Source organism: Centroberyx affinis, unplaced genomic scaffold (genome assembly GCF_046629955.1).
Source record: "Centroberyx affinis isolate AG114_WGS23_722 - 3 ecotype Tasmania unplaced genomic scaffold, CSIRO-AGI_Caff_v1 ptg004549l_1, whole genome shotgun sequence".
Classification (NCBI taxonomy): Eukaryota; Metazoa; Chordata; class Actinopteri; order Beryciformes; family Berycidae; genus Centroberyx; species Centroberyx affinis.
Window position 1 is genome coordinate 23,058 of NW_027282179.1, and position 11,943 is coordinate 35,000.

Genomic DNA, 11,943 nt, shown 5'->3' on the forward strand with positions numbered 1-11,943 from the left:
TGCATTGGAAACAAGTGGAGTTATCTCACTCCATTGGCAGAATCTTTCTCTTGGTTTAAGAAAAATAAGATCTGAAGGCTGAATATGAGACCAAATGACTTGTTATTATGGACTTTTTTTTTTAAAACGTTTCTGTTCGCCTGGGCTTTTTAAGAAATCCAGGGCAACACTCATCTGCACTGTTATATTTATTTATTTATATCTTTTTTATTTTCTTTTAAATGTGATTTTAATGCACTTTTCACTTTTCTAATCCTCTTGCACTGTCTTTTCTGTTATCTTTCGATTTCACTTGATTTGAACTGCACTAGTTTACTTTTTAAGTCTTTTATCTGGTAGATCTCTTGTCTGTACTACTTTTGCACTTTTTAATTGCACATTTTTTACCTTTACTGTATTTTTTATTACTCTGTAAAGCACTTTGAATTGCCTCAGTGTATGAAAGGTGCTATACAAATAAAGCTGCCTTGCCTTGCCTTATTCTGACTTAATTTCAAGACTAATTTCTAGAAAATTCCTGAAACAAGTGAAGCTGCATTGGAGACAAGTGGAGTTATCTCTCCTCAATGGCAGAATTGTTATGTTGGTTTAAAAAAAAATCAGATCTGAAGGCTGAATATGAGACTAAATTAACTTGTTAAGATTAATATTTTTTTTGCAGTGTGACGTCTCGCTGAGCTCTTTTACGCAGCTCAAACAGAATAAAACACAACCTGAGCAGAATAACCGATTAACGCAGCTGCCAAAGACAAAACACCCAAACACACAAGTTTGTTTTCCAACGCCAGGAGAGACGGACGCCATAATCTCTCCGACCCGCCACAGATCAGCTATAAACGATGATAAAACGACATCATTACAATGGCCGTGTAAAGCTTAATGTTTCAGAAAAGCACTATAAACTCCGGCCGGGGGGGGAGGGGGGGGATAATGTACGCTTTGGGATGGATTGATATTCTAGTTGAATATGACAAACGACGCTTTAAAGACGGACCGCCCACACTATTGCACTTTAGCTAAGAGGCCGTCCATATTTCATTTGGAGCACGTTCTGTCAGATGTTTGCATTAATAACAATCGAGGCTCATCCCCGACCCGGCGGAGCGGCGGGCGGGAAATGAGAACGGCAACAATAGCACTTAAAAAACAGGAGAGAGAGAGAGAGAGAGAGAGAGAGAGAGAGAGAGAGAGAGAGAGAGAGAGAACCCGTTGCATAATCAGCGCAAAGAGTGTGTAGACGAGTGTGTGTGTGTGTGTGTGCGTGGGTGAGAGAGTGGTGTGTGTGTGTGTGAGTGTGTGAGGAGGTGGGGTTGCAATTATCAAGCCGGTATAAGATGTGGTGGTGGTGGTGGTGGTGGTGGTGGTGGGGGGGGTATAAAAAAAAACAAAAAAAAATACACGTTGAGCTACTCATGTAAGTTATTTTGACAGAGCCAATTTCCCAGTGCAGGTGATTTGGAGGGTGTGTGTGTGTGTGTGTGTGTGTCTGGAATTAGGCCCAGGGAATATCAGGAAAAATGTATTCGGGACTATGACTCTCTCTTTTAGACTCTCTCTCTTTCTCTCTTACTCTCTCTCTCTCCCTCTCTCTCTGTCTCTCTCTCTCTCTTTCTCTCTCTCTCTCTTACTCTCTCTCTCTGTCTCTCTCTCTCTATCTATCTTTCTCTCTTTCTTATTCTCTCTCCCTCTTTCTCTCTCTGTCTCTCACTCTCCCTCTATCTCTCTCTCTTTCTCACTGTCTCTCTCCCTCTCTCTCCCTCCCTCTCTCTCTCTCCCTCCCTCTCTCTCTCTCTCTCTCCCCCCCCACTCTCTCTCTCCCTCCCTCTCTCTCTCTCTCTCTCCCTCTCTCTCTCCTCCTCTCTCTCTCGACTGACAGCTTGGCTAATGGCAAACATTCCTCCTCTCCTTATTCCCCACTTCATCAACACCCTCGCCTCATTACCGTGAGTCACACTGCAGCCCGGTACATTCACAATACACACACACACACACACACACACACACACACACACACACACACACACTCCCACACACCTTCACAATGGTTTGACTGCTGGATCGCACTCTGAAACATTATTACAAAGCCCCTCTCCATGTGACAGGACAGGCTGAACTGAATAATTCTGATTCTGAGGATCTTGAGGCAGAATCACTGAGGAACTGCCTCTGCTCTCTGTAGCCAAGATCTATATGTGTGTGTGTGTGTGTGTGTGTGTGTGTGTGTGTGTACAGTACAGATATATCCTTGGCTGCTCATCCTGCTGGCTTGCTATTGGACTGCTGCCTGAGTGAATATTGACTTTGCTTTTACCTTTTAATGAGATTATGATTGTATTTTTACTCGTGTACATTGTTGTTTGTCTGTAATTCCGTGTTTATCACTGCTGCTGTTTTCTTGGCCCGGTCTCCCTGGAAGAGAGTTTTTAATCTCACTGAGACTAGCTGGTGAAATCAAGGATAAACAAACTAAAAACAACGTAACAGCAAACTTGTCGTCTTCCAATGAATGATGCTGCCCCCCTCTGGGCCAATCAGTAACAAATATGTCACCTGACCGGTGACCGCAGCGCCCCCCTTGGGCCTGTCAGGTTAATTTTGAAAATATCAGCAGTGAGATGCATCACTCTCCCAGGTTTCATCAAAAGCCAATCAGTGACACATGGGGGAGCAAACGAACCTTGTAGCGCCCCCTTTAGGCCAATTTAAAAAGGCAGAAACACAGTGGATGGATGCGTCATTCCCCCTCGCTTCATAAAAAACGGTGTCTGAGATATCGTGTGATGGACGAGCAAAAGAACGATCCGACAGCCAAACTGGAGGAAGCTTGAGCAGCTTTATAGACGGAGAACAGCTGATTGTCAGCCTCAACAGAACTGAACAGCTCAACCATTTCTGTGCTGTTTTTGACTGGGAACTGATCATTTCATCACTGATGCATCTGACTGATTTTGTGTTTAATGTCAGCTGGTTAGCTAGCTAACCATGGTATCTGGTCAGCTAACCAGCGGTCTTGTTAACACATCTGATTAGCACACTAGCTAACGTACCTAGTAGCAGCTAGCGTTAACTGTAGCTAGTAGTCACATGGCACCATCAACATTGGTTACTTTGCTGAATTGAGCTGAAATTCAGTGAAGCTCAGTTAACCAAAGGCACTCGGACTAAAGACAAGATGGTCTCCTGTGTCACAATAAGCTCAATTTCGAAACAAATCCACCTTATCAGACAATTCACTTTTACTTTTAACATGACTGAATGGATCTACAGCCACACCAACATCTTTTCCAGGTACCTCTCTTTTTCTAGCCTGCTTGTTAAATTAGATGCAGCCAATTCTCCAATGGGCCTCCATGACAGAGTCAGCCACAGTTGCTAGGAGATTCATGCCGCAAACGAAAAGCCACTATGACCCTGCCGGCTCCCTATTTTCCGAGTGATTGACAGGTAGCCTGTCCAGTGATTGACAGGTCGACAATTTTGGGCCAATAGCAGGCAGCGCTGCGGCTCTGGAGAAAACCCAAATTCCACCTTTTGCCTCTCTCTGACTGCTCCGGCTCCAAAAAATGTCAACATGCCGACTGTGGGTGACATCACACTCACTACTCCATCTGTTTTTTTACAGTTTGAAACTGGGCTAGTACCAAATACTTCTATAAGAGCCTGTAGGGTAGTCAACAGCGAGAGACAAATAATTGTTTGATCCCGTTTGAATTGTGCCATGAATTACACATATGATGTTTTGTCAATTTAAAAGATAATTTTGCAAGTCAAGAAAGTCGCAGGGGCTTAGACTCTCTATGATACCCATGCCAACCCAGACCAAACCATGACAGAAACCCACACCGTGCACAGTGGGGAAAAAGCACATTAGTGAGCAGTCATATGTTGGGCGGCAGTTTTGAAAAATGTTCATCCGGGGCCACAGGTGCAGCGGAGAGCCGGCGATAATGGCCTGTCTTTTTCTCTGTCAGTATAAAGGCAACATTATTCAGCCGAGGAGAACCTACCAGCTACGTTGGCCACATCTGCTGTGGTGACGTTCTGAGGGTTGGGGCGCACTTTGAAGGTCACAGCGGGGCCCACCACTCTGTAAAAAACACACACACACACACACACACACACACGGTTAGAAACTTTACAAAAGGCATCTTCAGAATCTATTTTCCATGGCGGTGGAGGTATTGTTTTTGCAGCTCTCTTGCCTGGAAAAAAAAAAGAGAGAGCAAAGACAGAAGAGGAGAGAAAAAAAATTTTAAAAGAAGAGTTTTGCTCATTAAAGCCGAGCCATACGCGGAGCTTTAAAAAAAAAAAAAAAAAAAGCTTTAACCTGTGGCAATCCTTTCGGCTGTTGCAATCCCCATCACCATCGCCAGATAACCTCTTGAATCTCAATGTAATGCGGCCGCCGGCATTTTAAGCGAGCTGGGAAAACGAAGAGAAGGGAGGGGAGGAGAAGGGAAGAGGGTCGAGGACGATTCGTGATTCTCCAATAAACGAGTGTGCGCGCTCTCGTTTGGGATAAAAAAAAAAAAACGCATTCATGTTGCATTTCGACAAAATGTACGTATGTCGACAGAGACGCAGATCGACACGAGGTAAGTTGGTGTCAATCGATAGAGAGAGCAGAGACAGAGAGAAACACAGACAGGGAGAGAGAGACAGGAAAACAGAGAGAGACAGTTATTTATTTTTATTAGTTTCATTCAATTGTCTTTAGCTGCTTTGGCAACGCTGCTCATCTAACATTCACGCCAATAAAGCAGCTTGAATTGAAGAATTGACAGAAGTGAAGGAGAGACAGAGAGAGGCTGGGTGGTCAGAGGCTCCCGGTCTGATTATTAACCTTTTGTTTTTCCTCTCCTTATTCAGACTGAAGATTTATCGGCCGCTCCTCCTCCTGTACACACCCACAGGACGTGATTATTAACAATACTGTGACTATATATATATATATATATATAATGGCACGGGTCCTGTCCCAGTGCTGCTGGCATGAGAAAACCTACAAAATGGTTTCGGGAATTTAAGATTCAAGATTCAAGATTAGCTTTATTGTCCCACAAAGTGGAAAATTTGGCTTGGGCTTTCACCCATGCTGCAGCCGTGAAAGACAAAACATTCTGCATACAAAAAACATACAAAGATGTTAGTAAATAAAAACATACAGCAAGGTTCCTAAAAGCACCTATAGACAAACAGAAGAAAGAAACACATCAATAAAAGCAAAGATCTGCACAAATCTCCAGTGTCCATCTTGGCGTCGTCCTTTTCTTATCTGCCGCTATTTAAAAGTTTTATTGACACAGGGATAAAATAATTTTTAAATCTATTTAATCTGCAGCAAGGGACTCTGAACCAAGGTTACTAACTGAAACTGTATTGTGTGTTTCAAAAACTAACTAAAATAAACTAAAATTATAGAGAAAATGTCTGTAATTTTCGTCTTTGTCAATTTATTTCATACATAAGCCTAGTATTTTGAATTTTTGAATCTCGCCCCTGACAAATACCCCATATTACAAAAAAGACTAAAACTAACACTGAAACTAATAAAAACTAAACTAAAACTGAGCATTTTCAAAAAATAAAAAGTAAACTAAACTAGCAAACCCGCTTTAAAAACGAATTAAAACTAAACTGAAATTGAAAACAAAAAGTCAAAACGAAATAAAAATAAAAACTAATGAAAAATGCAAAACTATAATAACCTTGCTCTGAACCTCCTCCCAGCTTGCAGTAGCTGATACTCAGTGTGTGGAACATGGGATGGGTCAGTAACTCTCCTATCGGCTTGCCTTAGAGCAGCCTGTTCGTAAGTCAACTACAAGGACGGATGCTGTCTAACCCCTAGAGTCTTCCATGCAGTCCGCATCAGTCGAACCAGTTTGGACTTTAGTTGACTTTAGAGGTTAGCAAACCAAGCTGTGATGCCGTATCTGATAAGGCTCTCTAAGACTGCCTGATAAAAGACTAACATAAATTTTTGATCAACACCATGAACTCTAATGGCGACCTTACACCAAACGTCGCATACTGTCGCATACAAATTTCGCAGACAAATTTCCAATGTCGGAATAAAATCATGAGAGTTTTGCTGGAGTTGTGGCGCGCTCCCGTCATCTCCATCGTTTGGTGTAAGCTGGTCAGAAAACTCAGTCCCAGCTGTCTTAAGTCAGTCTTTTTCTCGTCTTGACGTTCCGATAAAATCAAACATGTTTAATATTATCGGAAGTCTTTAGTCTTGGCTCATGCAAATAGTGAAGTTCAATGACGTGAACATTGTCAACAACCAATAGTTGCGCTCTCTCCAAAGGAAAAAAAGTGGACAGAAATTGCTGTAGCCCTCGAAATCCCCAGTGAGTATGCTATATGCTATAGCTAGCTAGCTAACCACTGTCCCGAACGGGGCTACTTGCAAGCTAACGTTAGCTACTGTAATGTTTGCTATTAGCCTACGAGCTAACCGTACATTTCAGCTAAAGATCGCTAGCTTCAAACATATAAATCTGGCTGCAGTGCTCCCTCTCTCCCTTTCTCTTTTCAAAGTATTTTCAAACTCTTCTAGTGTATGGTAGGCATAAATCGACGCAGGAAGTGCAGTCGTAATCTGCTACAGAGACCGTCCACATGGGTGTTCCAGGTTAATGAGTTGTCAGTAAAAACACAAAGGTATTTGTAATGAGGAGACCTGCGAGATGGTTTCATCGTGGACGACCACAGGCCTTTAGAAGAAGTTCAACTTGTTTCACATTGACAGACAACACATTTTTTAAATGTTAGCATGGGTTTCGATGGGGTCGGGGAACTGGCTCTTCAGTTCATGCAAAAACAGGAAAAAATAGGAATACGGTTATACTAGTCGAACAATTAAAAGATACAATAAACTAAGCAGCAAAATGCCTCCAAAATTTCCCCCCAAAAAATCCTTTCTTTTGCGGCTTTTGTGAGGGATTCCACTTCATACTATCTTGATCCATACTATATCTTTTTCCCAATACTGTCCTATTCTATACTGCACCTATTCCACATACTGGCCCATTCTAATAATTAAGCTACAATAAATTCAGCAGCCAAATAGCTGTGATTTACAAATATAATACCATGTTAAAAAGCCTTTCTGAGGAATTCCTTGGGACTGTGTCGGCTCATTTTTTCTGACCAGCATGACCAGGTTTCTAATTTAATCCCACGGGTCTCTGTCCTGTTGCACCTACTGTCAGGTGAAACGTCGGCTTTTCAAAAAAAATTTTAGATAAGCAGCCTTCATTTCACATTCACAGCCACACATTTTTTAAGTTGTTATCACAGATTCTGAATAAGTTTCATGGGCCTGCGGTCTGGGAATTTGATCTGTCTGGAAAAGTTCAAGTAAAAATCACCAAAATCATAGTTTATCAGTTTCTTCTGTGACTCTCATCTTATACTCTCTCTTATACTATTCTAACATTTAAGATGCAAGTTAAGCAAACCAATTAGAGAAACTAGGGGGTAAAGCAAATTACTTGGATTTGAAGCAAAGCTAGAAAGAGCTTTACTTGTTTGGTTTTTGTTAGGAATTCCCCTATATACTGCTGTATTCTATACCAGTGGTTCTCAGCGTGGGGTCCGGGGACCACCAGGGGTTCTTGAGGGGGTTCCAGGGGGTCCCCAGCAACTTGATGAATTGTTAAACTTCAGCATTATTTCATTTAGAAGAAGTTAACACAAATAGAGAATGTAGAAGAATGACTATTTTAGTCATAGTTTCATTGTTATCTCTCTACCTACAATACAGATAGTCATGGGATTCTGGACAAAATCATATCTGACAATAAAAATATTCTCAGATTTGGGTCTGAGAGACAAAATCTCATCAAATGGGGGTCTGTGGCTCTAATGTGGACTACACTGGGGGTCCTTGATATAAAAAAGGTTGAGAACCACTGATCTATACTGTACCTACTGTATTCCACATATTATTCTATTCTATTCTATATAATGTCTTATTCAAACATTTAAGATACAATAAACTGAGCAGCCAAACTGAATTTACAAAAACAACATCTAGAAAAAGGCCTCTCTCCCCCGGCCTTCCCGAGGAATTCCACACGATGTGCCGGCTCATTTTTTTTCTGACCGTTATTTCCGCGCTCCTCCGAGGGACGAAAGCCCGATATATTTGTCACATCTATGAGGCGATTCATCAGCCGGCGCCGGCAAAAGCCTCTGTGTGATGAAGAGGGAGAATCACTCACGTTGAGTTGATCACATATCCATCTGTTCGCCTCTGCCACCCAGGGCCGGCTCTTACACAAAGACACCGTATTGACTTTGAACCTCCTAAATAACTTATGGAACCGATTCAAAGCACAGTGGAGAATGTCAGAAATGCCTTGTCATCGAGCTGCAAAAGAAAAAAATACTTTTATGACATTTTGGACATAGGAGGTTTTCGTCCAACAGTAGTAATATAGTAATATATACACTACCAGTTTGGACACACACATTTTTCTTCATTATTACTATATTCCACATCTTAGAATAACAGCAAAGACATAAAAACTGTGAAATAACACAAATGGAATTATGCAGCGACCAAAAAAAGTGTTAAACAAATCAAAACTATCTTATATTTTAGATTCTTTAAAGTAGCCGCCTTTGGAAAGAAATTCATACATAGGAACTTCACTATTTATATTTGTCTAAGACAAAGTTTTTCAACGTGGGGTCCGGGGACCACCAGGGGTCCTTGAGGGGGTTCCAGGGGGTCCCCAGCAAATGGATGAATTGTTAAACTTCTCCATTATTTCATTTACAAGAAGTTAACACAATTAGAAAATGTAGAAGAATGACTGTTTTGATCATAGTTTCTCTGTTATCTTTCTACCTACAATACAGATAGTTATGGAATGCTGGACAAAATCATATCTGACAATAAAAGATATCGTCAGATTTGGGTCTGAGAGACACAATCTCATCAAATGGGGGTCTGTGGCCCTAATGTGGACTAAATTAGGATCCTTGATATGAAAAAGGTTGAGAATCACTAGTCTAAGAAACACATTTCAAGCGTTTAAGCAGAAGCCTTTAGATCAAAATGGCTTTAAGAGAATGAAAAACATAGAACATTCAATCAGGTGTGTCCAGACTGTCGACTGGTAGTGTATTAATATATGATGTGCTTTGTACCAAAATGATGAAGCCATCATCTGAAAAAAAGTGACAACTACTCTGACATTATGATTGACAGCAGAAAAATGAAAGAATATCTGCCACTTCTTAAAAGATATAACATAACATACAATGACAACACTCTCACAGACCGAATCCTCTATATTCTAGAGATACTGAATGATGAAGCTCACATAATCATCTGTTTCCCTTCCTCAAATCAAAGTGGACAATATAGTGATCTGTAAGGAACAAACACACTATCAGTAAACAGTCTGGACCCACCTGACTGAATGTTCTATGTTTTTCATTCTCTCAAAGCCATTTTGATCTAAAGGCTTCTGCTTAAATGCTTGAAATGTGTTTCTTAGACAAATATAAACAGTGAAGTTGATCCTATGTGTGAATTTCTTTCCAAAGCCTTTTTGCCTTTCCATCAAGGCAAAGGGCGGCTACTTTAAAGAATCTAAAATATAAGATAGTTTTGATTTAACACTTTTTTTTGGTCACTGCATAATTCCACTTGTGTTATTTCACAGTTTTGACGTCTTTACTGTTATTCTAAAATGTGGAAAAACAGTAACAGTAAAGAAAAGTGTGGTGTGTCCAAACTTCTGACTGGTAGTGTACATCCTCAAATCACAGCATTAGTAATATTTCTACATCTTCCTCTCCACATTCCCTCCAAACGCTCCTCAGCAGCCAGCCCCTGCCAGTCCAGGCCCGCTCTCTCCTCCTAGTGGCGGCTCTTTGATATGTCGGCCCCTCTCTCTGCTGCTCAGACACAGACATTACGTCACCTCAACCTTCCCGTTTAAAAAAAAAAAAAAAAAAAAATCTCCAGTCTACAGTCAGTGGCGGTTACGCAACAGCCGCCATTATTCGGCGGACGGCTCCAGTCAAAAGGTCCCCTGTGCGGAGCCACCCACATCGACGCTTCCCTCCCTCCCTCCCTCCCTCCCTCCCTCCCCGCCCCGCCGGGCCTCGCCGCTCGCCCTCCACCACTACCGGGCCGCTACAGGCCGGCTAAAAACACTTTCAGGGCCGCTCCGCTCGAAGCGCCCGTCGTCAGTATTATCTAATCATTATCGAATTGTTCCAAATGAAACGCCGGGATATGACTCACTCAAACACAGGTTTGTTTGTGTCCTGGTACAGTGTGTAGGCTCAGTCTGATGATTCATATGCTGCCATTGCATTGTGGAAGTTCAACTTTTTTTTATTTATTTATTTTTATTTGCTGCAGGCTACTGCCGCACTTAGGCTCCATCCCCTAGAGGAACTGGTTAGCAAAAAAAAAAATGAAGTTTTGCTGTCTGTTCAGTGGCTGGAAGTTGCGAAGACTAAGTGACTACTTTGTTGAGAGACACTGAAGTTTTGTGTTATCTAATTTGTTTCTACATTTAAGAAAGGGCTGCCTGCAGGATAAATACATGGATTGGGAGTTTTCGCAATGGTTTCTAGTCTGTATAAAAAAACTAATGCAAGATAGAGACAGGAGAAAAGCATGAGAAGGAGGGAGGGAAAGAGATTTGAATGTCTACCACTCTACACAGCACTTTCATTTCAGGTCAATCCCACATGGGGCAATTTAAGGCCTGTGCTCTTTTAAATTGTGTTGATTCTTTTATTTTTTTTAAATTTGAATGGTTTTACTCCGTTATCCCTCTGTTACTAGTTATTAGTTATAGTTATAGTTACTTATTGCTCTTTTAAATTGTGTGGTTTCTCTTTTACTCTCATTTCATTTTAATGTAATTTGTTTTAATCCTGTAAAGCACTTTGTAACTTGTGTTAAAAAAAAGTGCTCTATAAGTAAAGTTTATTATTATTATTATTATTATAAAAAGGTGATATTTGCACAACCAGGTGCGTCGGAGGAGGAGGAGGACAAACAGTCTTCACATTTCGGTCAAGTGACCTCAGATACCTGACGAAGGTCACTTGACCGAAACGTGTCTTTAAATAAAAGTCTTGTAAGTGAAGGCAGTGTGTGTGAGTCTACAGATTTCACAGTTTAAAGGAGGCCGCAATTAAAAAAGGTACAAACAGACATTAAAGTCAAGACAGAGAATAAACATTTCACATAACAAAAAGAGACAAAACTGGACAGATTACCAGATTAGTTGTGTATCTGTGCTCTTAAAGTGCAGAGCGCAGGCAGAGGTCAAATGCATACAGCTGAAATTATAACATTTACAATTGTCCAGTGTTAGAAACCTCACAATTCCTATTTAAAATGTTGATTGCTTCTGTTTCAAAGGTATTTGTCCTCAGATGTGTCTCAGACTGGAGCAGCAGAAACCCCCGACCTGATGACCGGAGCTTGAATTCCCTGCAGTATGTGTGACTTGTCATGTAATATTTCCCGGGCCGCTGACAGCGAAACGCTCGGAGACTCCTCTGAGGCGATCCGGTGATTCTGGAGCGCATGCTGACAATATAACTAATTCTGTCCTTCAGACTGATAACTGTAAACCATATGGTCAAAGAAAAAGATAATATACTCTCAGTAAAAACACTGTAAAGAGCTGTTGGGAGTTTAGCTGCCTCACACAGTCTCTGTTGGATTTTCTTTGAGTTTTCTGCAAATGTGAGTTCCTCGTCAAAACTGATGCGGGTTAAATGCAGAATCCACTTAACACCAGCTATACAAGACAAAGACCAAGTTTGCTTAAGCTTACTTTTCTGCCAGAAAACAACGCCGGCTGGCCTGGGAGCCCCACTGACGGATTGACTGATCAATTGAATCTAATTGACAAATTCGATACCGACGAGTGTACAGCATTACAC

The 11,943-nt window shown here is 41.3% G+C and overlaps 1 protein-coding gene across 1 annotated transcript in view; it reads right to left on the reverse strand.

The window, feature by feature from the left end:
• Positions 1-4,007: 4,007 nt before the first annotated feature.
• The window catches only part of LOC139665372 (receptor-type tyrosine-protein phosphatase N2-like), a gene marked incomplete at its 3' end in the record, with an annotated part of 52,077 nt that continues 44,141 nt past the window's right edge, over positions 4,008-11,943 (reverse strand). The window contains exon 9 of the mRNA XM_071544371.1: positions 4,008-4,087. Within this exon, the coding sequence (XP_071400472.1) occupies positions 4,008-4,087 (80 nt within the window). The remainder of the gene's footprint in view (positions 4,088-11,943) is intronic.